The sequence below is a fragment of the Cyprinus carpio genome, unplaced genomic scaffold, assembly GCF_018340385.1.
Source record: "Cyprinus carpio isolate SPL01 unplaced genomic scaffold, ASM1834038v1 S000006643, whole genome shotgun sequence".
In the NCBI taxonomy this organism is placed as follows: Eukaryota; Metazoa; Chordata; class Actinopteri; order Cypriniformes; family Cyprinidae; genus Cyprinus; species Cyprinus carpio.
In genome coordinates this window covers 299,013-324,131 of record NW_024879270.1, presented here as the reverse complement: position 1 = coordinate 324,131, position 25,119 = coordinate 299,013, and the positions used below count along the sequence as shown (strand labels likewise).

General features: G+C 35.7%; 1 protein-coding gene across 1 annotated transcript; it reads right to left on the bottom strand.

Annotated features, from left to right (window-relative positions):
* Nucleotides 1-10,980: 10,980 nt before the first annotated feature.
* On the bottom strand, nucleotides 10,981-24,516 carry LOC122144329 (gastrula zinc finger protein XlCGF8.2DB-like). Its single transcript, XM_042755156.1, has 2 exons — nucleotides 24,461-24,516; nucleotides 10,981-14,730 (listed from the first exon to the last, which is right to left on the bottom strand). Exons 1-2 carry the CDS (start codon nucleotides 24,513-24,515, stop codon nucleotides 13,925-13,927), a joined length of 861 nt encoding a protein of 286 aa, XP_042611090.1. The 5' UTR covers nucleotide 24,516; the 3' UTR covers nucleotides 10,981-13,924.
* Nucleotides 24,517-25,119: the final 603 nt, after the last annotated feature.

The following is a 25,119-nucleotide window of genomic DNA, read 5'->3' as shown; positions in this document are numbered from 1 at the left end:
GCTGTCAGCTTTGCCTCGCCGATGTGTTACATTTGACTGCTGCAGTCGAGAAAATGAAGGAAAAACACTGTAGTTAAATCATTGAATATTCACGATGAAAGTTTAGTACTTATGAAGTTATGTGCGTTTCTTAGAACGAATTCAAGCAGGATAAATGTCAAGCCTATGAACCTGTGCTTATATTTTCTATAAGCTACACAGTATTACACCTTATTTTAGATTTGAAACATTTAACTTTTAACATTGTTATATTATCCTAAAGAAATGGTGGTTTACTTTGCATCAGAGCATTAAGTGGTAGCCTATTTTAGTGAGCTGGGCTACATACATGGATCTATATGCAAAATGTCAATATTCTCACATATTAGGTATTATTTGTCACAAGTAAAAAAAAAAAAAAAAATATATATATATATATATATATATATTATTATTATTATTATTTTTTTTTTTTTAATTCCTTTAATAAAACAACATGCATTTTTGACACGCACATACTTTGTTATTCGTTACCTGTCTTTTATTTTGACAGATAACTACTTGGGAAAAAGATATCTGTCTGTACACTGATTAAGAAATTGTTGCGTATTTTATCAATTATTTCCTTTTTTTTAGTAAAACGTGACACACTGTATAATTTCGCTCCCATTATTTAGGCCTAAATAAAACAAAAAATTAATAAATTAAATCTGCACGATTTAGCTAAATCACTGTAACTCTAAAGAATGGACGGATTAATAAATGTCCTCACGTTAAAACTCAAGTTCTCTCATTATACTCAACAAAGTGCACACGATGTAAAAAAGAGCTTCATTAATTGACAACTTCAGTGATTTTAAAGGGAGCCGCCTTTACTTGCTTTTGTGCATTTATATATTTATATAAAACTAAAAAAAAAAAAAAATGCAGTGTTTACTATTCCTTAAAATATCAGAGTGCAAGATTTGACACGCATGATGCTGAGTGCGACGCGCGACATTTATACTTATTTGTCTACATATTTTTTCTTCATTAAAAATTGTGTCTGGTTTTATTTTGTATAATTGCATGTAAAAAAAATTAACTTTGTAATTCATATAAAAAATGTGAAACAGTCTGATTTATTTAACTTAACCTGCTTTGTATCTTTATAATTTAATGCAAAAGAGATTTCAAGTTCATGCATCCGTTTAATCTTGATCAAGAACAACTAATGATCAATGATTTTGAGTGGCATTGGCCATTAGATAATTTTTAAACGTCAAATAGCCTTCCATTTACAGGTTATAACTGCATCTGTCTTTGTTGTAGACTTGTGAAGATTTATTTTTAATGCGGAACCCATACTGTAACCTAAAAGTAATGTGCTCTATTATTATTCATATTCAGGTATTTGTGAGGAAAATGAATACACATGCATTACAGGGTGGTGCCCTCTCGATCACTAGAATTTTGTCCTGATAATAAAATAACTTAAAATTGGGGTGTCTCACATACATGAGAAATATATCTACAGAAAGCTTGAAATGTATACTTTTAAACTTACCAATTCAAAATGAAAGCAAATAGTCCCTGATTATGTAATCTGTGAAGGTTGCACTTTTCTCGAAAGGCGCGCACCCATGTGGAGAGAGTCAGCACCCTGAATGTCATCTTGTAGCAGAAAACATTAGATTATTAATTAATTAAATAATGTCTCCTTTTCCTTTTATTAGGTTACTTCTGACTGTGTTTTGTGGCAAACATAATGCATGTTCTTGGGTGCGGAATATATTAAGGCTCATTATTGATTAGACTGTTATTTTAATATTAACTTGTGATTAGTTGAATAATGACTTAAATGGACCACTACTAGTAACTAAAAAAATCTTATGTGGGGGGCAGCCCTATAAAATTCCTTCTAGACATCTCTATTAAAGTTTTTTTCAAATGTATTTTATATGCGTTTGCATAAATTCTGCTTTCAGAATAGTTTGTAACAGAGAGATGACATATCCTTAACATTGATTTTTCCTCTGAAACACAAAAACTGAAATAAAACTGATAGGCCCATTTTATGTTTTGTGAATGGTCAACCCTTCTCCATTCTGCAGATATTGTTGCTTCTGGTTTGTGCATTGTAAATCACAGAAAGTCTACAAAATATGTTGTCTCCCAAAAATTCTGGTCTTTTTTGTCGAGTCCGTAACGTATGTGTATTTCCCAAATCTAAAATAGCCTAAAACATGTTCATAGACGGATACTTTTCTGATGTCTGGACTCTGTTTGGGGTTTAGAAAAACATAAAGAGATGGTTCAATATATTGGTAATGAATACATTCTGTTAGAAATTATATTTCAGGTTTTGACTAGATGTCATGTCAATAATGCTGGGATTCACCAAAAATGAAACTAAATATTATTAGGCCTAATGTCTTTTGTTTTTACATTTGTATTGCCAAAATGACTGCAGCGTTGCCGCATACAATTAAAACTGAAAATAGTACAAAGCAGCACATTAAGAACAGAAGTTTTTCTCTTTGGCAGTTACTTTGTTTCTCTCTCAGAGGCTCCTCATGTCTCCAGTGAAAAAACAAACCATATTATGTTGTATGTAATACTCTGTATGCCGTTGCAAAAATTGCAAAAGACAAACCAAACGAGGCACTTTGCCTAAACCTGCTCTGCAAGTTTAAAATGCTGATCAGACACTCTCCATATGAAAGAGCAAGAGATTCATACCTTCAACCCCCACAAGCTTTACAGAACTAACCCCAAACCCCAACCCCGTCCAGCTGGACTCATCTCACTTCACAATAATAAAAATAACAGTGTCATCAAGCAGATAATTATTGTGTTTATTATGGTGTTCTAATACTGATCTTATAGGCCTAATATATATATATATATATATATATATATATATATATATATATATATATATATATATATATATATATATATATGAACTGGACTGCCAGTGAGCAAGCTGCTTTTGATGAATAGCCTATAAAACTGACTTACAGCACTGATGGTAATAGCACCATTTATTTTTCAACCTCACATAAAAATTATAATTAAAAAAAAAACACATTTTTGCTGTAAAAATTATTTCTCTCTGTTCTCTCTGCAATATCTGATCTAATCAGCCTGGTTTCAGCCTGTTCAAAGCGCGATGATATTAACGTTTTACTGTCATTATTAGCCCTTCATGGATTCAGTCTTATATGTATTATATGTAGCTTACTGTGAATATAAATCATCAGTTTCAGACACGGGAAAGCTAAACTGTACCTTCTTTTAGAGCTTTGCATTTCAGCCCAAGCTCAACATGTTCATGCAGACAGAGACGGCAGAAAGCACATCTGGTTTATTTTCTCTATATTACAGAAGAACAACGTTTTGTTGATATTCATGTGAGTGTACACAAAAATAAGGGTACACCATTTACAGTTCCGAATTAAATATTAGTCTTACCTGTATGAGCAAAAATGACGACGTACTTCAAGTTGTTTCCACTGTTATGAAGAACAGAATGAAGGGATCGCACTGGCGCCTCCATGCATTAACCTCCACCCTCTCCGCACAAACGCTTAGATATACGCCTAACAGTGGACTTTTAAATGTTAAAAATAACATTGTAATATGCTTTAAGTGTTCTATATCTACAGATTTCATTTTAAGCAAGTCTTGATGATTTGAGAAGGCAAAACTGATCAAACGTGATCAACTCAGAATGTAAAAAAAAAAAAAAAAGTTCAAAATTTTGCTAAATTTATTAATAATGAAACAATAAGAAATATAACTTTTAAATTAAAAACAAAACTGAACTATTTAAATGGCGAGAGAGAAAAGAGACAGGGGCTCCAGTCGGACTCGGGCCGAGGATGCTGGTAAGCGGTCGGCCAAGGGCTGCTATAGGGCTTAGGTCTGAGCCCCGTACAGGGGTCTGCCTGATTTCTGTGTTTGGAAACAAATGTTGTGAATTAAATGACAAAATTCTTATGTTGTATTGTGTTGTCTAATGAATTTATTTATTATTATTATTATTTTTTACATTTTATGGATTACCCCAATCTCTGGCAATGCCAAATTCTGTATACAAAACCGTATTATTTATTTATTTTAAATGGATTAATTATTATTTAAACACGTTTTAATTAATACAAAGGAATGATAAAAGGTGATAAATTTCGTAATTCGTGGATGTAATTTTCCCCATGTCATGGGGTCTGTATGTGGGAATAAAATGTGTTAAAAAAAGGTGTGTGACCTGCTGAAATAAATAAGCAAATTATTAAATGTAAGTTTCAAGCCTTTCATAATTTGTGACATTAATGTGACTATAGTGTCAAAATATGTGTTTGAACTAGGCCTAGCCTATAACACACAACAATAAGCCACCTTTTCAATCGTTTTATTTTTTTATAGCATAATGCACACATCCTTAAATGTAATCTATATGTTCCAAGTTTATATCCCATTTTTTTGTACGATTTCTAATTTTTCATGTCGCAGGTTTAGCCTATTATTATTTATTTCTCACAACTTATTTTGTTCAAGTTTTTATTTTATTATTATTTATTTATTTATTTTTATGGTGTGAGTCAGAGAAAATTGCGACGCGAAGAAAGTCTCATGAACATGCAGCCATGTACACATCGATATGTATGCTTGTACAGTGGACCAACGGCCAAGGTCAGGATTTTTCATTCAAAAACTTTCATTAGACTGTAGATCGAAATGAAAGCTCCTTAATACAACATAAGGAAATTGTGTAGTTTTAATGGTTTCATAATGAATGTTTAATAACCATAATATGCAGTAAGAGCCTTTGTGTAAATTGCTTTTTTTATGCATTAGGCTGCAGGCTATATGACTATCTCACGTTTTGAAATTAACTTTCTAAAAATAACGTTTTAATTATTTTTCTAATGATTTTTATATTATAAAGTTATTTTTGTTATTTAATCTCCATTTACAAAAAATATAGTTGCAGTCAGTTTTCAGACTGTCCCTTTGTGCCACCTGATGGTAGTTTTGTGAATGACTTTAACACACAACTAACTTGATGTTATCGCCGTGGCCCTGTGGTGGTATTAGGCATTTTGGTTGGCCACCTACTGTACTGTGCAAAGACACATTTTTTTAACCCAAGAACTAATAAGCTTGCCATTCTCCCTCATTTCGCTAAGCCAAGCCCATCTCCATTTATTTTTTACACTTTTATCAATCTCCGATACATTGGAGCCTTCCTGCATTATAAGTGTGTCCATGCTACCTGAAATATAGTTCTACCTCAGCCGTAGCCTGACATGCACTTCTCCAAAACTAAGATTAACATGCTACAGTCAGAAAATTAAAGGGAAGACGCATAAACTTTAGGTATGCATTTGGACATTTTTGTGTAATTCTATTTATTGACATGACATTTGGGAATACCTTCAAAAACACTTTGAAATCTAAAAAAAAACACCTCTAGGCACCCTAAAATATATAGCCCCAGCCTTTGAGCTGTTTTGAATTTTTTGTTCTAGAACAGTGTTGTAAATACAATTTAATAACCACTGATTTCTAGTTGTGTCCTCTTTTGGAAGGCCAAACAAAGTAGATTCACTTTCACAACGAAACAGTGTCTCCACAATGTGGTGCCAGCAGCAACCTTTCCTTAGAAAGCCATGTTTCTAGCATTTGTAAAACTGCATTTTTCCATCTCAAAAATATATCTAAATTACGGCCTATGCTCTCAATGTCAAATGCAGAAATGTTAATCCATGCGTTTATGACCTCAAGGTTAGATTATTGTAATGCTCTATTGGGTGGTTGTTCTGCACACTTAGTAAACAAACTCCAGTTAGTCCAAAATGCAGCAGCTATAGTTCTTACTAGAACCAGGAAGTATGATCATATTAGCCCGGTTCTGTCAACACTGCACTGGCTCCCTATCAAACATCGTATAGATTTTAAAATCTTACTTATTACTTATAAAGCCCTGAATGGTTTAGCACCTCAGTATTTGAACGAGCTCTTGGTCAACTGCGGACGGCATTTTCCTATTTAGCGCCCAAACTCTGGAATAACCTACCTAACATTGTTCGGGAGGCAGACACACTCTTGCAGTTTAAATCTAGATTAAAGACCCATCTCTTTAACCTGGCTTACACATAACATACTAATACACTTCTAATATCCAAATCTGTTAAAGGATTTTTAGGCTGCATTAATTAGATAAACCGAAACTGGGAACACTTCCCATAACACCCGATGTACTTGCTACATCATTAGAAGAATGGCATCTACGCTAATATTAGTCTGTTTCTCTCTTATTCCGAGGTCACCATAGCCACCAGATCCAGTCTGTATCCAAGTCAGAGGGTCACTGCAGTCACCCGGATCCAGTACGTATCCACCCTGTCACAGATTAAATCCTCAACGTAGCTTCTCTGATGGATCCCAGGTTCCGTACAACCTACATCGAACATGACAAGTTGGAGGGAATCAAGCAAAAAGTTGTTAAAGAGCTGACATCTTTGTTGCCAGACAAAAATCTTGAGACAACAGTTCAGATGTCTCAGGATGTGGAGCAGGAAGAATAGAGAATAGCAACCTGTCATTCAATCAGAAGAAGACAAAGTCAAAGCCAAGCTGACAGCCTCTTTGATGTCTCCTGATGTAGATTCAGACACAGACCCACTTCACTGGTGGAAGGCAAATGAGGCAATCTTCCCCAGGCTCAGCAAACTTGCAAAAAAAATACCTCTGTATTCCTGCAACCAGTGCCCCTTCTGAGAGGGTGTTCAGTGCAGGTGGGAACATTATAACCTGTCATAGAGCATCTCTGAAGCCGAAAACAGCTGACAGACTGGTCTTCCTTTCAAGAAACCTGTAAAGAACAACTACATGTGACTTAACAACATGTTTTATGTTTGCATGATGGTCTGCAAAGTGCTGTTAGTTAGTTTTTTTTTTTTTAACAAACATTTATTGTTGTAGTTATGTTTTAAGCTGACTAGTTACACATTTTTAAAAAAATCGAAATTGTGAATCGCTTATGAATGAAAAAAATTTTATTTTTATTTTTTGCCATACCGCCCAGCCCTAGAGTCAAGTTTACAATTCAAAAGAACCTTTCCATTTCCACAATCAGTCCTTTAGGTGTGAATGGCTCATAGTCTGAAAACTCTAGCATGATGTGGAAAAAAATATTAGAGTCATCTCAATAACAAAAACCTGTTTGCTACTTTATTTTATTAGTGATCATTTATTTTATTAAACTGGATAAATTTACACATTTTTATATTTTATGTAGTGTCATGATTTGATAAAGGTTTATTATTGTATGTTCCTGTGGCATTTAATTTATTGTATAACTTTTAAATTCGCTTAATGAAAGAAAAACAGCAGCAGCAGTATGGGTAACATTTATTTGAAACGCATGTATTTGGTAATTGCTACCTTATTTCTTTACTCTTTCCTTTCATTCTTTTCATGGCTTTGGAAAACGTGCATCTGATGTTTCTCTACGTCACTTTCTGAATAACTCTGAGTCGTCGACACCAGAGTATGTGAGCGTAGTGCGGAGTGGAGCGGTGTTATTTTGATTGGAGTGAGGAGCGGATTTTTTAAAAGTCGGAACATCGTGGTTTTTCACTCGCTCCAAGAGCGCTCCACCACTGCTCACCACCACAAGTACAATTCATGCCAACGGCCCGTAATATAACTGCATTTTTAGCAAGAATTCACATGTTAAACATATTTAGCTATAGCTTGATACAGATGGATCTCTCAAATAAGAAGGTTATAATGACTCCAATAGCCGAGTGGGAAGTTACAGACTAGTTCTCAAGGAGTTTGTCTGTTCTTTTTACTGAATATTTTCGGATTAAAGCATGATTTAAACAGGTACAGCACATTCACACGCAATCGCTGTCGCAATAATGCATTCAAACAAATGTAATCTTACAGTGCTACTTCATCTGTATCTGATTTTGAATGAGCAGAAATCTGTAACAAATGCATCGATCTGTAGATAAAATAACTGACGAAAATGCACTGTTATTTTCATCACAAACAAAATTTGTACAGCAGAAAGCAGCAATTAATACTTGTGTGTGTGTGAAGTATTCGCCGAGTTTTGGTTCGTTTTTGTGACGTTTTTCAGAAAGAAGTTCACGGAGACTGAGATGGCAGGAAGCGCATCCTGTTTTTTTTTTTTTTTTTTTTTTAAAGCACAATTTTTTGTTGTTTTTGTCAGTGTACACAAATAAAAGAAGAACCTTTATAGATTCGACTGATTTTAGTCTTCTCTGTACCTGGTTAATTAAGGTCCTTTTCTCTCTTATTAGGAAAAACTGCAAATGAATGCGCCGGTGCACAGAGAGTTAAAGACGCTGCATTCAGTTATACCTTTAGACGATAAATTTAGATTTTAAATTCAATGTTGATTTTAGAACTGTAACGGCAAATACTTTATAAGTAACTGTAATTAAATTACCTAGAAATAAACAGTAATCACTTACTTTATTCTTTTCAGTGGATAAGTAATTTAATTAAAATAACGCGTTATGCCCAACACTGAACACAAAGTATGAGGAATTCAAAAGTTTCATGGACTTTGCATTTGCCAACACACAGTGGCTGCTTCTGAAAACCGCTTACTTCCCTTCTATATAGTAGGCGAAGAATAAGCATGTCTGAATCCTTAGTATTCATTAAAGAATAGGTGAGAACTGATGTACTGAGAGCGTGATGTACTAATTCTCGCAAGATTCGGACATACATATACTTGCGTTGCGTTTGAATATACCTACTTACCTACTATATAGTAGGAGAAAACGGTTTGTGAAGAAAGAAGTATGTTCGAAACCTCAGTATTCATAAAAGAGTAGGCGAGAAATCCCCGGATGTCCTGCTGCTTCAGTCCAGATTCTGAAGTGCTCATATGATGGATACTTTTCAATCCCAGAAGCCCACCGGAGAGGATATGTCATCATCGAACATGATGGAGAACAGCGATGAGGGTTTTTACAAATGTGAGTATTATAAATCAAATACACGGTTCCTTTTTTTAAAATCACATTTGTTGAGCTACTGTAAACTGTTGAATCGCTGAAAGTGTAAAGATGCTAAACAGTACAGTATATTTGTGATTTTGTTGTAAAAACTTGTTTTATTATGTATAGCGAACAGCGGAGCTCCAGTAAGCACACGTTTGTCTCCAAAGTGAATTTACAAAAGCCACATCTTAACTCTTTCCTCGCCAGCATTTTTGAAAAAAGTTGCCAGCCACCGCCAGCGATTTTGATGATTTTCACTAAAATTTGATGGCCTCTAGAATATTTTGCTGTATTAATATTTGAATATGCAATACACCAAAATAAAGATCAGAGCCTCTACTTTTAAACAAAAAAAAAATCTGTTTTATTCTAGCTTTACTCCATAACATTATGCAGTTTTCATTTATATGCTGTCTATTGCTGATGATCGCATTATTTTTAATATGCATGTTTACATAAGAGATCGCTAGTTTTTGTCCTGCTCATGTGTTTTTGTTTGGGGGTTTTGTACTCATTCAGAAGATGTGTAATAGCGCCCCCGAGTGTATAACAGTGAAAACACGAAAAGCCATAAAAACTTGTCTTTGGCGGGGAAGCGTTGTCTTCTAAAAGATGAGATAACTCTTCAATGACGAGAAAAGAGTTAAAGACGATTACTAAATGTCTATTTAATATCTGAAAGGAAAATGTTCTAAAAGAATTACAGGTGAGCACATCACAGTCTGAACAGACATCTGTGTGATGTGTGTGTGTGCTATTATGTAGAATTCACTGTCAACACTGCTTTAGAAATAAACTAATCTACATAAAGTAACTAAACATAAGTTTTCTATTTCATTTGCTCATTAGTACTGTGGATAAATTGTGGAGCACTTGTGTTAGATAAAAAGTGAGGGAACACAACATGTAAATGCAGTATTGAGCAGATAAATCAGAGAGGAGACTGACTCTTGTCTGGATCTTACAGGGACACACGAGACACACGTGTGTTTATCTGCTGCAGAGAGACCGATGAAGGCTCAGTGAGTACACTACAGAAATGAATAAAACATTTTTTTATTATTTTAATTATTGTAATTTCAAACAGTAATTAAAGCACTTTTCTGATTCTTGATTTTTGTGCATTTGCTGCAGATCTTTTGTGGTGGAGCAGGACCTGCAAGTCAAGGTGACAGCGGCATTTGTGGAAAAAAGGGAGAAACCTGAAACAAAAATATAAAGTATTTTGTTTCTTCCAATACAGAAATCAAATGACCTTGTCCTGTTAAAAACATGACTGCTTTTGTATTGTGTTTGTGCATCTTTGTGTGATCTGAAATGTCTGCAGACTGCTGTGAGGATGGAGATTCGACAGCAGCATCCTGGAAATGGATGAGACTCCATCACTCCAGCTCTTACTGCCTCATCTGGACTGGACGCTGCTGTGGTCTCTTCATCCTCAGTGACCCCACAGCCAGCGAGATCATCTAGAGAAAGACCAAAAGACACTGAGGATGTGATTTTGGTCAAGTTTGTTCTGCTGGTTTCTGTTGAAACCTGACTTTCAGAAGCTTCAAAAGCATCATTAAATAATGTCATGAAGCTTCTGAAAGTCATGCTCCATTGTATGAACAGAAACCAGCAGAACAAACTTGACCAAAATTACCTTTTGTGTTTACAAAACAAAACAAAAAATTAAACACAAGTATTGAACAGCCTGGAGGTGAATAAATAATGACTGAATTTATATGTTTGGCTGAACTATCCCTTTAAACCCCCCAAATAGAAATTGTATGACATATGTATGCATTTATATTATAATAGTACCTTGAAGAAATAAACTTTAAGAAATAAGCAGCTTTATTGAGCGTTTGTGCCCAAGACACAAAAAGGATTTACAAAAATCACATTTACATTTATTAATTTGGCAGATGCTTTTATCTGAATTGACTTACAGTGCTCTTATTACAGGGACCCCAATCCCCCTGCAGTAAAGACCCTTTCTCAAGGATACACCGCTGGTGAACCAGCTACCTTCTGCTTTCCAGTTCACTGCTTTTGCCCACTACACCACAAAAGTAATGAAGCTATAACAAAAATTAGCATGTTGGCAAAAAATGAAATGCTGACAACATGAGATATAAAGCGTTTTACTCGGTGTAAATGTTTTACAGGTAGTGGTGCTCATGGAGAGCAGCACACAAATGTTTGGAGCAGACAGTGACAGGCAGATCATGTTCTCCTGCTCTTGTTCAGGGTTGTGTGGTTCGGGGGATCATCATGGTCTTCCTCATCCTCTCTGTGCACTCGGACAAGGACAGCCTTGATGTCTCTTTCTCATCATGATCAGATTCAGTCTGACTGCAGCATTGAGGAACAGAATGGAGGGCAAAGACAGGTGAAGGTGTACACAGTGGTCAGCTGCTTCATCAGAATAAAGCCTTGTGCACACCAGGATGATTATCACGTGTGCTTATCGCCAGCGTTTTTCAACACGTCTTGTGTGTTTATACCCAAGTGATTTTCACTGGCGATGAGCCGAGTGAACATGCAAATTCACTCCCTGACATTAGATGGTGCTTAATGAAAAAGACCCTGGTACACATTGAATCCTATTTGATCTGCAGTTCCCCTCCATAACAACTCACTCTTATCCAGATTTTTGTAGTCGCTGTCACGTTTGTCACAAAGCTCTTTGTGTTCAGACACCAATTAGACCAGCAGCTCTACATTCATCTTGCCTCGATGCTTCTTCTTACGTCCCCTTCGTCGTTAGGTATCAATGTGTGCTCAGCAAGACCATTCTGTGCTTGAGTGCCACCAAGTCATGTTTTACTGCAACTTCAGCAGCTCCAGGCACGTGAACAAAAGTGCCAATCTCATTGTTTTTCATCAGTTTTTAATGCGGTGAATCAAACAAAAAAACAAGCCTGTTGGATGCTGCCATTTTAGCGCCTCAGTGTTCTACTTTTATGTAGACCATTCACATCCAAATGTTATATAAAATATAAACTGTTTAATCATCTATTTTCAGTGAGGTTTTGTCCTATTAAATGCAAAGTGTTTGTACCCCTGCCATTGTGCGTTAACTTGAATCAAGCCTCATATTGCATTCATAATTAATGAGATTTGGCCAGAAAGAGTTTGCTAAAAAAGTTGGTACATAGTCTTTTAGTGAGAAGTAAGAACTTATTGAAATGAAATACCTACTCATTGAGAATGCGGTTTTGGTTGCAGCCACTGAACCTGGATCAAATTAGTGAGATTGCGTGAACTTTGTCATTTATGAAAACAGCTTTATAAACTGAGCTAAATTGATTTGTTAGGTTATTTCAAGTCAGGATGTGAAACACTCGCTTTTCTTTGCAAACTTTATGAAACGGGCCCTTGGATTACACTAAGGCTACAGGCAGGTGTTTTTTTTTCAGGGTTGGAGGTAAACTCTGCAGGACAGCAGCTCTCAGTAGGTGCGTTTCCATTACCCTTCAAATTGTGCAAATTGAAATTGCGAATTAAAAATACATGTAATTGAAACATTTAAATTTCACATAAACGCCCATATATTGCAAAAAATGATGTGGTTTTTCAGGCAATGCGAAAAAGGAATAATTAGCAAAACTGTAATGGAAACTTTTTTTTTTTTTTTGCATTTACAGGTCACATATCGTATGTAATAAGTAATATGATCATTCTTCAATGTATTATAATCTCCAAGAAACACTTAATATGTGGCCGCTCTCCAGTATAAGGGGCATTCCCTACCAGTAATGCTTAGACAATTTACACTGCACACGTCTGTGGTCCAGTGCGGCTCTGATACAGCCACTCTAGTCTATGCTTGTGTTTATTCCAGCCAGCCAGCCACGCAACACACGGGTCTGAAGGGGCTCTCTGTGCTGCTTCTGTAAAGATACACACATACGAATAAATATAGCTAAAATCCATCAAAATCCATTGCCATGACTTATCGCGAGAGGCAAAAGGTTACGTTTTAGCTGCATAACATTGGTTAATGGAAACACCATCATTTTGCTATACTTTTTTATCAACATTTATAAAATATCGCCAAAGTTTTGCACAAATCTGTAATGGAAACGCGCCTTATGACAGACATTCCTACCCCTCTACTAGTGGATCTTTACCACCAGGAAGCTGCAAGCAAATGGGTTAATTTAGTCATCCGCAAAAATGTCCTTAAGGGTAATGTCATTAAAATCTGCATGTTTTAAAAATTCAGGAAACCCATAGTCCTTAATAGTCCTGTTTCCATGATAAGGTGCAGAAGATAATCTGCTGGATTCATCATTGGTCGTGTATTCTGTCACAAATCAGGCCACTGTAGGTAAGTTGAAGTGAGAACATAGACGTGTAAAACTACACTTAAAACATGACTTCTGAAGATGAAACTTTCTAGTGTGCATGTGATGTATACTATCAGTGGAGTATACTTCAAAAGGCTATGTGTTCAACTGTATACATTTGTCTTCACTGCTAATTTTTAAGCTGCATTTACTAATTACTTTTGACTAATTAATGAGCAAGAAACATCTAGGTTCAACAGTGAGATGGCTTGCTGGAACCAGCTTCCAGAAGTCACCAATGAGCACCAACAGCGGCCATATTCAACTCCAGATTTACAACATATGCATTATGTACATTATTATGTATAAAATTTCACAGTGAGACAGAAGTTTAACTAATGTTTTACATTAGCATATGGATTGGAGTGACTCCTCCATACAATCAAAATTAGAGGGTGTTTACTGCAACCACTCAATTTTTGAAACTAAGGAGAAGACAACTGGTATGAAAGAAGGTCATGAAGGTGGGAAGTAAAATTTGGACAAAATGATGGATGTGAAGGCAAAGAATTGTTTATTACGCTGGTCACAAGGTACTTAATGTATTAACTTAATGTATTCACTTAATACTTAATGTCTTAAGTGAATCTTCATGTGGGAATTAAGGGTGTCTTTACGTCTGAAACTCTTTCCACACTGACCACATGTGAACGACTTCTCTCCAGTGTGACTGTTCATGTGATACCTAAGGTTTAGTTTTGCTGTGAAACCCTTTCCACAGTGATTGCAGCTGTAAGGCTTTTCTCCAGTGTGACTGTTCATGTGTTTTTTAAGGTTTCCTTTATGAGTGAAACCCTTTCCACACTGTTGGCAGGTATAAGGCTTCTCTCCAGTGTGAATTCTCATGTGTTGTGTCAGGTTTCCTTTTTGAGTGAAACTCTGTCCACATTGAGGGCAGGTGTAAGGCTGTTCTCCAGTATGAATTCTCATGTGGTTTCTAAGATTTGCTTTTTGAATGAATCTTCTTCCACATAGTTTGCAGCTGAAAGGCTTTTCTCCAGTATGACTTTTCATGTGAGTTTTGAGGATTCCTTTTTGAATGAAACTATTTCCACACAGTATGCATGTGTAAGGCTTCTCACCGGTGTGAATTCTAATGTGTCTCTCAAGGATTGCTTTTTGAGTAAAACTTTTTCCACACTGAGGGCAGGTGAAAGCCTTCTCTCCAGTGTGAATTAGCTTGTGTTTGTTAAGGTTTCCTTTTCCGTTAAAACTTTTTCCACAATGTTGGCAGATGAAATAACTTCCATTTGCTCTTTTTTGTGAAGATGTTTCAGTCTGCGAGCAACTTAATGTCTTTTCTACAAAAATGAAATCATGATCTTTCTTTTCAATTTCATTAAATTCTTGACTTTCCACTTTCAGCAGCATCAGGTCTAAGGGAAAAAAAGACAAATACAAATTAACCCTAGTTTAATGGCACACAGCAACAAAAATCAAAACCAACAACATGTATGTTTGATACTGTTCGTATTAAGCTATCTGGTTCATTTGATTGTAAGAACAGAAGTCTTTCAGTGGTATTAAATCTTTTCACAACATAGACTACAACATTAGACATCTTGAGAATTGTTGCCATTTGTGGTTTAATTAAGTCCTATTTGACCACAACCGCATTGTTCATGTAAATTGAGACACCTCATCAAATACAAGTATGGAGTGTCACAGGGCTCAGTATTAGGTCCTCTGCTTTTCTCTTGGTGCATCCCCTAAAAACATTATTTCACTGTTATGCCGTGATACTCTGTTTTATATTGCTTTACAACCTGAAAAAACTTCTCAAGTCTTTAAGATGGGAGGATGTGTTACAGTTTTTCTCAGTCGCTTAGGTGCATTTCTCAGATCAGAAATGAAATTCTCATAACTACGCCACATCAACTAGTCACTTGTGCACGTCATAAAAGCAGTTAATCATTCTTTTGAACAAGTTGCTTTGGTACATACATGCAACTGATTATGTACATTTGTCTGTGATTTCCTACACTATCAGTTGCTAATGTCATGTTTCAGTCTTACCCCTCAAACCATGCAGTCATTAGTTAATTGTACAAGTCATGAAATGCAAAATAGTTGATATCGTTTTCATAAACAAATTTTCTTTATGACAATGACAGTGTTATGTGTTGTTTTTATACCGGACCACTAGTAAAAGTGTAACTGTGAATCCGATCCAGTCTCTTTCAATCAACATCCCTTATACAGTAATGTGTAAATTTGTACTTTTGAAATGGATATATGGCATAAATAAGAAGTGAAGCCTTCTGTATTTAAATACAGTAACTGTCATGCAAACTGTTGCCATAGTTTACATCAGGTAATACTAACAGAGTGCACTGTTACATTGAAAACATGACTAAGCATTTTGACTAAGCACTTTTCATTCTGATGGCACTGATATGTTCACTGACATAAATACTTACTTTTGAGAGATGAACTAAAGATTTTGAGTTAGTTACAGGCTTTTGAAGGTTATCCATTGAGTGGTGCTGTTTGTTCGAATTGTTTTGAGAAAGACACTTTCCTGCAGAGTTTAGATCCAGCCCTAACAAGCTAATCAAGGTCTTCAGGATTACTACAAAGTTGCAGGTAGGTGTGTTTAATCCAAGTTGGAGCTAATCTCGGTAGGAAAGTAGATCTCAAGGGCCAGACCACTGGGAAAACTGATAGGATAATTTTCTTCAGTTAAAATCTACCAACACAGAAGTATTAAATATTGTGCCAAAAATCTCTGAACATAAGATTCTTGATCTCAATGATTTTGATCTCTTGATCTCAATGTGTGTAAATGGTATGTGATTCTTCACAGTTAGGGACCCAGGTGTTGAACTGACATAAATTTGTTCTTCAAAAATCAAATTTCCAACATTTCTAGAACAGCCTTCTTCCACCTTAAAAATGCTGAAGGATCGTTACTTGAAACTATGAAATTACACATTTTTAAATTAACATTTTTAATTGATTTTACTGATTTCAGTCATTACCGCAGCACCTGTTGTGAAAAACTTGGACCTGAGCTACTGGACTTTAACCTCTTCCTAAACATTTTTATTTACAAATTTAACAGCAATGTATACTCCAATAGCACCAAATTACAGCACTTAAAAGCCTTCAGTGTGTCATTACTCTAATCTGATTTAAGAATTTGACAATATGACACACTTAAAATGCCCTTGGAAATCATTAAAACATTTGCTCTTTGGTGGAAAACATAATGAAAATGTAATCTGAAACTGTTTACGGCTTAATATGCATGTCAAATACATCAGAATAAGTAATTGAGATTGATCTCATAATTTTGCAACACTTACAGGGCTCCAAACAAAACAAATAGAGTAAGAAGCCATTGGCCCTATAAGGAAAAAACTTAGGTGCCAAATTATTTTTTTAGGTGCCACAGAATAAACGTGATTTATTTACATTATTATTATTATTATTTTACATTTTAACATTTCAATCATACTGTCATGTTTATGTCTCATCTTTTCTTGACTTTATCAGCATTTTGATCCATCTTGTAGATGACCTGGGAACTAAGGTCTCTTAAAGTGGGAAATAAATGTCTTTTCCAAGTCACAAAGAATTGTTTATTACACAGAATCTGTACCAATATTATGGACCATAAGGATCAGTTGGCCACTGATTGTAGCTTGGGCTCCTCCTCAATGCATCCTGTAAATGTTGTCATACACTCTTAATAATAAAGGTGCTTCAAGGTGCCATAGAAGAACCTTTTTTTTTTCTAAATGGTTTTATAAAGAACCTTTAACATCTGAAGAACCTTCACATTTCACAAAAGGTTCTTTGTGGCGAAAGAAGGTTCTTCGGATTATAAAAAGTTGAGAAAGAGATGGTTCTTTAAAGAACCAAAAATGGTAAATGAATCATCTTCATTTATTTATGTCTATAGATTTTAATGTATGGTGGTTTTACAAAATTTGTCATGCTCTCCTCCAAACTGACATTAAGAACTGTATAAAAACTATTTATGAATGCCTTTCAGTGTAGTTGTTGTTTAATAAAAAAATAAATTAGCCTTCCCCTTACGAGGTGATATTTGACTACTTAAACTATCCATTTTAAACATTGTATAAAACTTGTAACCAATAGAATACTTGGAAACTCAATCAACAGGCACACATTATGCCTCACCAACATCTACAACACATGTGGTAGGATAGCCTTTCTGTCCTGTGTCCTGCAGCCCTGCAAAGCGCATGATATGAAACTATTATCTGGGAAAATTACTTAGTTACTACATTTCTATTGCTTTCCATGTTGAAGAGCTTTTGTGTTGTTTCTTTTTTAATGTACTTTTAAAGTTTAAATCACATTAAAAGCTTAATTTGTACATTGTGAATGAAAGATGCATGTATATACGGTCACCGTCACTCACAGCCGCTCGCACGTGTTTTGCGCATGAGCTGCATGCAGCCCAACATTAAATCAGTTAACCGACCATCGACAGCTTTAATCGATTGCATCTCTTATCGACAAATAATCGATCATCGATTAATCGTTGACAGCCCTAGTATTTACATGTTATGACTTAAAAATTTGCATGTAATGCCTTTTTTTCCCTGATTGTTTTGCGATCGCATCATTTGCTATGTTCATGTATTAAACTGAGACGATGCGCATCAGTTTTAGTGGAAAAAAAGAGTTTCAAACAGTCCTCATCTCTGCAGCACTGATGCACACCTGATAAATGCAGCTCAGTTGTGCAGCGTGAAATGACAGAGATGTGCGAAGTAAAAGAACAGAAAAGCAGCTATTTCATGCACAACTTGAACAAACTACAGCAGGTAAAGTTGTCAGCTGTGTGGATATTGGCAACATCTTTAACAACTCTATTAGAATGGTTTCTTCTTAACAAGATCTTAGGTCTATGCTGTGTTCTGTTAATGCCTGAACTTCCTTATTTGAAGCACCAATCCAGTAATTGCAAAAAGCTTTGTGCTTTATTACTTTTTAATAAACAAACTATCAGCTTTAATAATTATGCAAAATTCATAAGGAAATACAAACAATAGGCTAAATACAGTTTTGTTTTTGGCAGTTGTGTTCTCTAATGCGGCAGGCACGACCGCTTTAGCGCCTCAGTTCAAGTGGCAAGTAGCCAATTTAATCTTTCTCTTTACTACTACAGTACATAATGAACATGAATTAACATCAAAAGGTAGGCTATTTTATAAGAGGGCCTACAGTACAACGTACTGAAATGTCTCAAGTAAAAGCTCATTCAGTGTTTCAAACTGCAGAAAACATGTAAAGCTTGTAAACATTGCAACGTAATATAGAGTTTACCTTAGAATAACCATTTGGTGTCCATAAGCTCATCAGTCAGCTAGAAAATCAACCATAAAGAGGAGCATTTTGCTATATTTATGCGCTTGCATTTTAATATTTTTACTTAACTTGTTGTCTACATGATTCAACTGCTATAAAATTGCATTTTACTAATTAAGAGAAACAGACTGAAAGTGTGCAGGGCTTGAATTTTGGCGTGGGATTGCACATAATTTAAACCATTCCTGCAAGTTTAACTTTTATAATGCGTGAAATTCCCACACATCTCAGATCAAATTATGATACATTGACAGAAGCAAAAAAAGAAATCACAGATTCAAACAGTCTCTCTTTATTTTAGAATTTAATTCCACAAACAGCACTGAACCAGCCTTCTCTGACTCTCGTTGAGTCCTGTGGCATCGGTGTGCTCTCCGTGGCCTGTCACACTGATCTTATTCACACAAGGCTGTGTGACGCGCTCTTATATTCTGAGTCGCATGCAAATGAGACTGAAAACTACTGCGTGCGACTGTGAAAAAAAATTTAGGAGCACCAGTGCGACTGACCCAAGCATATTTGTGTTTGCGCTGAGGGGAGCTTCAAAGGTTTCTAGGTGTTTTTACAGCGTTGAGGAATGTATCACAGACATAGGCTCTCTCTCGAATCCTTTCATAAACAAACAAAGTAGACACAATGTAAATATTAGATTTATTGTGCAGTGTAGAGAGCTTCGTTGATTATAATGGAACTTTGTGAGATCGTGAAGAACCTTGTGACATTTAATTATTATTAAGGGAGTTTGTAAATGTGATCTTGATTTAATAGGCTACAACAGTTCAATAAATAAGAAGTTAATATTAAGTGACTTACATTGTCTGACTATAACACTGTTGCCTGATTTTGCTCTATTTCGTCAGCGAAAATAGTTTGAAACAAACTCACAACTCAGCTGCTGCGCATCCATTCAAACACAGCGGTGTCTGGTTTATGAATGAACGTGCGTTTTTAAATTAATCTTACATTACTGAGTCAATGATTCAATTACCCTTGCTTTATTCCTGAATGAATCAGCCATTCAAACGAATCAATTGAATGAATGATTCAGATATACTGGCAGTTTTAGTTTCATTTTTAATGTATCTTTTCAGCTATTTAAATCATTTAATATTTCTATATTCAAAATTTTATATTTAAAACGTTAAAACAATTGATAAATTTAATTGCACTCATGCCACCTCTGAGGCTCATTAGACATCTGAAAATACACCTACATGCCACTTGTGTACAAATTAATTTAGCTAATACTGATTTCATTTGATCGGTGACTTATTCTTCTTATTCTACTTGTTCTTATTCTATTGTTTTAATTAGAAATTTTAAAAAGCTTATATATTTTTCAAATTTGACAAAAGATGACATACTTTTAATAAAGTTAGAAAAATGCCATTACAAATGTAAAAATAAAATTCCCCTGTAAATCACTTTAACTCCGAAGATGTTCATAGTTGTGGATACTTTTTTTTGTTGCCGTTCTTAATTCTAGATAGAACAGAATGTCAAGCTCTTTTACAATGAAACACTGCACTCTTTTATTGGTAATCCTTCAAATATTTGTGTTCAGCAGAGGAAAGAATCTCGCACAGGTTTGGAACAACATGAGGGTGAGTAAATGTTGACAGAATTTTTTAATTTCTGGGTGACTATCCCTTTAAGATTTATATAAAGTTTCACTACATTCTTAATGCAATTGTTAACAACTGCAATAAACTGATAAAGGAATAAGTCCATGTTTTAAATATATGTCATTTGTAAATAGATGTAAAATCACTATAAATAGGACAGTGTGCTGACGCTTTATTTTACCAATTCAACTTTTTACATCCATATATTTATATTATTATATTATATTTATTCGCAAAATACGACAATCAAAATTGCATTAACGAACAAATTTACGTTGGCTAAACAAAGTATTATTACTGAGAAGAACTAAAAAATAATTGTTGAGACAACTCAAAAGTCTTACTGCATCAAGCTGCCTTATATTTTTATGTTTTCTCTACTATTTATTTTTTACAGTGCATGAGCTCCTCAGAGGGCACGCCATCCCAGACGTTTGCCAATGTTTCACGGACTCCATTTCCTATTACACCCCACATCTAGGAACTGACTGCATACACCCTTGTTCCCAATCAGGAGGACTATTTAAGCTGTACACAAACCCACATACATTGCAAAGTCTTGTTCAGCTGTAAGCGGACTCTACTGAGCGTATTTCCATCTTTTCCTGCCTTATTTTGTCTTCTTTCTGCCTAGTCATGTTTTTGTCTTGACTTGCCTGTTTTTTGGACCTTTTGGACTGTTTCCCTGTTTTTTTTGTGATTGTTTGCTGCCTGCCCTGACCATTGCCTGTTTCTTGGATTACCCTTTTTCTTGCCTTGGATTCTGTTGTTTGCAGATGTTGTGATTGACCACAATCTGTTTTAAATAAAGCTTGAATTTGGATTTTTTTTGTCACGCCCTGCCCATTACACTACTTTACATATAGTTTCAATGTTATCATTAATATTAGTTTTAGGTACACATCTTTGATTTAGTGGTGATGAAGAGTTATTTGAGTCCTATTGATGGTCCTGTAATAGTACTTAAAATTAAAAAGCTTGGGGAAAACTGGCCTATAGCAGGTAAAATCACATATATGCCTTATACGTTATGGGTGTAACTCCACAGAAAGACAATAACCTTCAACTTTTTACGCTATAGGAACAGAATACAAAATTGTTCCTAGTTATTCTTCAGAAATATCATTCATGTCTGTAGAGTAGGGCTGGGCAAAAAAAATATTTTTCAATTAATTTTTAAAAATGAGGTCAATTCGATATCGAATCTCAAAAGTCGTGAATCGATTTTTCCGGTATTTATTTCAGCACACATTTAAAACAAGATCTGATTAACGTGAATCTTATCATTACTCTTCTCCACTAGATGTCACCCTTATTTACCTTGCGTGATGTTACAACGGAAAGCCTGTCATTCATTCAGCGCTTATCATGGCAGAGATACTGCTGATGAGAACCAAGAACAAAGCCAAACGCGTGATTCACAATGCGAATATGAAATGCTATAGAAATACTAAAAATATGCGGAAACATTTGATATCAAGCAAGGCGCCATGATTTCTGCAATCAATGAATGAATGGCGGATGGCACGGCGCACTGTTTTGTTTACTTACGTTCACACACATACTAAAGTGCGGACGACGCTCGCGGTGTTTTCAGCATCTGCCGTCTCACTATGATGATAATGAATACACGAATATCCTCTCTAGCTGCTCTGAGAGTCACTTCATTTGGATTTTACCGTTTCATTTGAGAAAACTACCGTCATATCACATACACAGCAGCTGCAAGTTCCTCACTGCAACCCATCAAAATATAAGTGTAGTTTAACGTTAAGAAACATCAGAATATATTACTATTTAGCAGTCTTAAGACTCAGTGCTACTACTGCTAATACATATTAATAAATCTTTATTTTAAAAGGATTAATCACATTTGTTTTCTTTTTTAATTTTAACAGTAAACCTCTGTTGTGCAACATTTTGTTTGCCCAAAATTAAAAGGGTTTAATTTTCAGTTGATTAGGATAAATTAAATATATGTTTTATGCATTCATCTGATTACCAGAAAAAATAAGAACTTTTTATAGGGCCCTATTATTTAGGGGTGCACAATAAATATCGGCCGCTAATTAATGCGCATCTCGTCAATAAAGCCGGTTATGATTTCACATAGAGCAGCGTTTACTACACAGAGACGTTGTTAACTGACAAGCTGTGCAAATCCACGCTGATAATGAACGTGCAGCTGCTCTATGTGAAATCACGCACCTGAAGGAATTTACCGCTGATTAGATAACCGGCTTTATTGACGAGATGCGCATTAAAGGGTTAGTTCACCCAAATATTAAAATTATGTCATTAATGACTCACCCTCATGTCGTTCCAAACCCGTAAGACCTCCGTTCATCTTCGGAACACAGTATAAGATATTTTAGATTTAGTCCGAGAGTTTTCTGTCCCTCCATTGAGAATGTATGTACGGTATACTGTCCACGTCCAAAAGGGTAATAAATACATCTTCAAAGTAGTCCATGTGACATCAGAGGGTCCGTTAGAATTTTTTGAAACATCGAAAATACATTTTGGTCCAAGAATATCAAAAACTACTACTTTATTCAGCATTGACTTCTCTCCCGGGTCTGTTATGAGCGCGCCGTTCACAGCACATCCGGTTCGCGAACGAATCACTCGATGTAACCGGATCTTCTTGAACCAGTTCACCAAATCGAACTGAATCGTTTGAAACGGTTCGCGTCAACAATAAGCATTAATCCACAAATGACTTAAGCTGTTAACTTTTTTAACATGGATGACACTCCCTCTGAGTTCAAATAAACCAATATCCCAGAGTATTTCATTTACTCAAACAGTACACTGACTGAACCGAGCCAGATAACGAACGAAACATTGACTCGTTCTCGAGTCAAGAACCGTTTCTGTTGGACGCGTCCGATTCGAGAACCGAGGAGCTGATGATACTGCGCATGGGTGATTCAGACTGACACACAGCGCGTCTGAACTGAACGGGTTCTTTTGGTGATTGATTCTGAACCGATTCTGTGCTAATGTTATGAGCGCGGGTAAACCGAAGGCTTCAATCAAGGGCAATCATCGCCAATGAAGTCGTTACGTCGAGCGCAAAAGAACTGGTGAACCGTTTTCGGCAACCGGTTTATTGAATAAAACTGTCCGAAAGAACCGGTTTGCGGAGAAGAACAGAACTTCCCATCACTACCGGTGATCCGAAAACCGATGCAACCGGTTCTTGACTCGAGAACGAGTCAATGTTTCGTTCGTTATCTGGCTCGGTTCAGTCAGTGTACTGTTTGAGTAAATGAATTACTCCGGGATATGATTTATTTGAACTCAGAGGGAGTGTCAGCCATGTTAAAAAAGTTAACAGCTTAAGTCATTGGTGGATTAATGCTTATTGTTGACGCGAACCGTTTCAAACGATTCAGTTCGATTTGGTGAACTGGTTCAAGAAGATCCGGTTACATTGAGTGATTCGTTCACGAACCGGATATCACTAAACTGCAGTGTTGTGAACGCGCTCATAACAGACCCGGGAGAGAAGACAACGCTGAATAAAGTCGTAGTTTTTGATATTTTTGGACCAAAATGTATTTTCGATGCTTCAAAAAATTCTAACGGACCCTCTGATGTCACATGGACTACTTTGAAGATGTTTTTATTACCTTTCTGGACGTGGACAGTATACCGTACATACATTCTCAATGGAGGGACAGAAAGCTCTCGGACTAAATCTAAAATATCTTATACTGTGTTCCGAAGATGAACGGAGGTCTTACGGGTTTGGAACGACATGAGGGTGAGTCATTAATGACATAATTTTAATATTTGGGTGAACTAACCCTTTAATTAGCGGCCGATATTTATCGTGCACATCTGCTATTATTGTTTAAAAAAAGAGCCCTATACAAAAAAAAAATAATAATAGGTTTAAAATACAGGCCTGTGGTTCTTTTTCTTTTTATTAATTCACCATTTGTAAACTGATGTTTACTATTCATGTTGTATTAAAACTATAATCACTGAATGTAATAAAAAAATTGTGAATCAAATTGAAATCGAATCAAACCAGGACATCTGAATCGATACCCAGCCCTACTGTAGAGCTGAACATTTGAATCAGGATCAAATGACTGAGTTCAGCTCTGAGAATGAAACCAACCTGTTTGTTCCTCAGTATCTTCATGTTTGACTCTGAGCGCTTCTTCAATCTTCATATCTTCACTCTCCTCTTTAATAAACGCCATCTGTGGATGAGATTAATTATAGAAATAAAATATTAGTCCGAACTAAATCTCTGCGTCTCAATCAGCTCTAGTTCAGTAGTCAGTGCACTAGCGCTATATAAATAAAGGGGACTTGACTTGTAAACACTCAAAGCTATCCCTACAAATTAATAACAGAACATAAATTTAGTTATGATTTACAACAAATAAATATTTGCTGTCTGTAAGTAAAAGCTGTCATTCATCTCTCGCATATAGAGGGTGTGCAAGTGACGTCACCGTCAGCCGGAGTCACTGCGGTCAAAAAAACTGAGTGGCAGCATTGGTTTTTAGCACGAATGCTGCGAAAAACACACAAAACACATCTCAAATGGGAAAGAACTTTGCGATTGACTGGACAAATAGATCTGACAAGAAATCTAAGGTCTATATTTACAGGCTGCCGAAAGCTACAGAAAACAGAAGCAAATGGTTTGCTGCAATTCACACAGACTCCAGTCAGCAAAACATGCATTTGCAGCTATTATTTTGTCAATATGTTGAATTTTGGGGTAAAACCATATTGATTTTAAAGAGTGTGAACGTACTCAGATCA

What these genes read in the sequence shown, in the direction of transcription:
- LOC122144329 (XM_042755156.1), bottom strand. Translation starts at nt 24,515, where the DNA reads ATGAAGATTGAAGAAGCGCTCAGAGTCAAACATGAAGATACTGAGGAA. An exon ending in AGATACTGAGGAACAAACAG is followed by an intron (nt 14,731 to 24,460) that starts GTTGGTTTCATT and finishes TTTTTCCCTTAG; the next exon opens with ACCTGATGCTGCTGAAAGTG.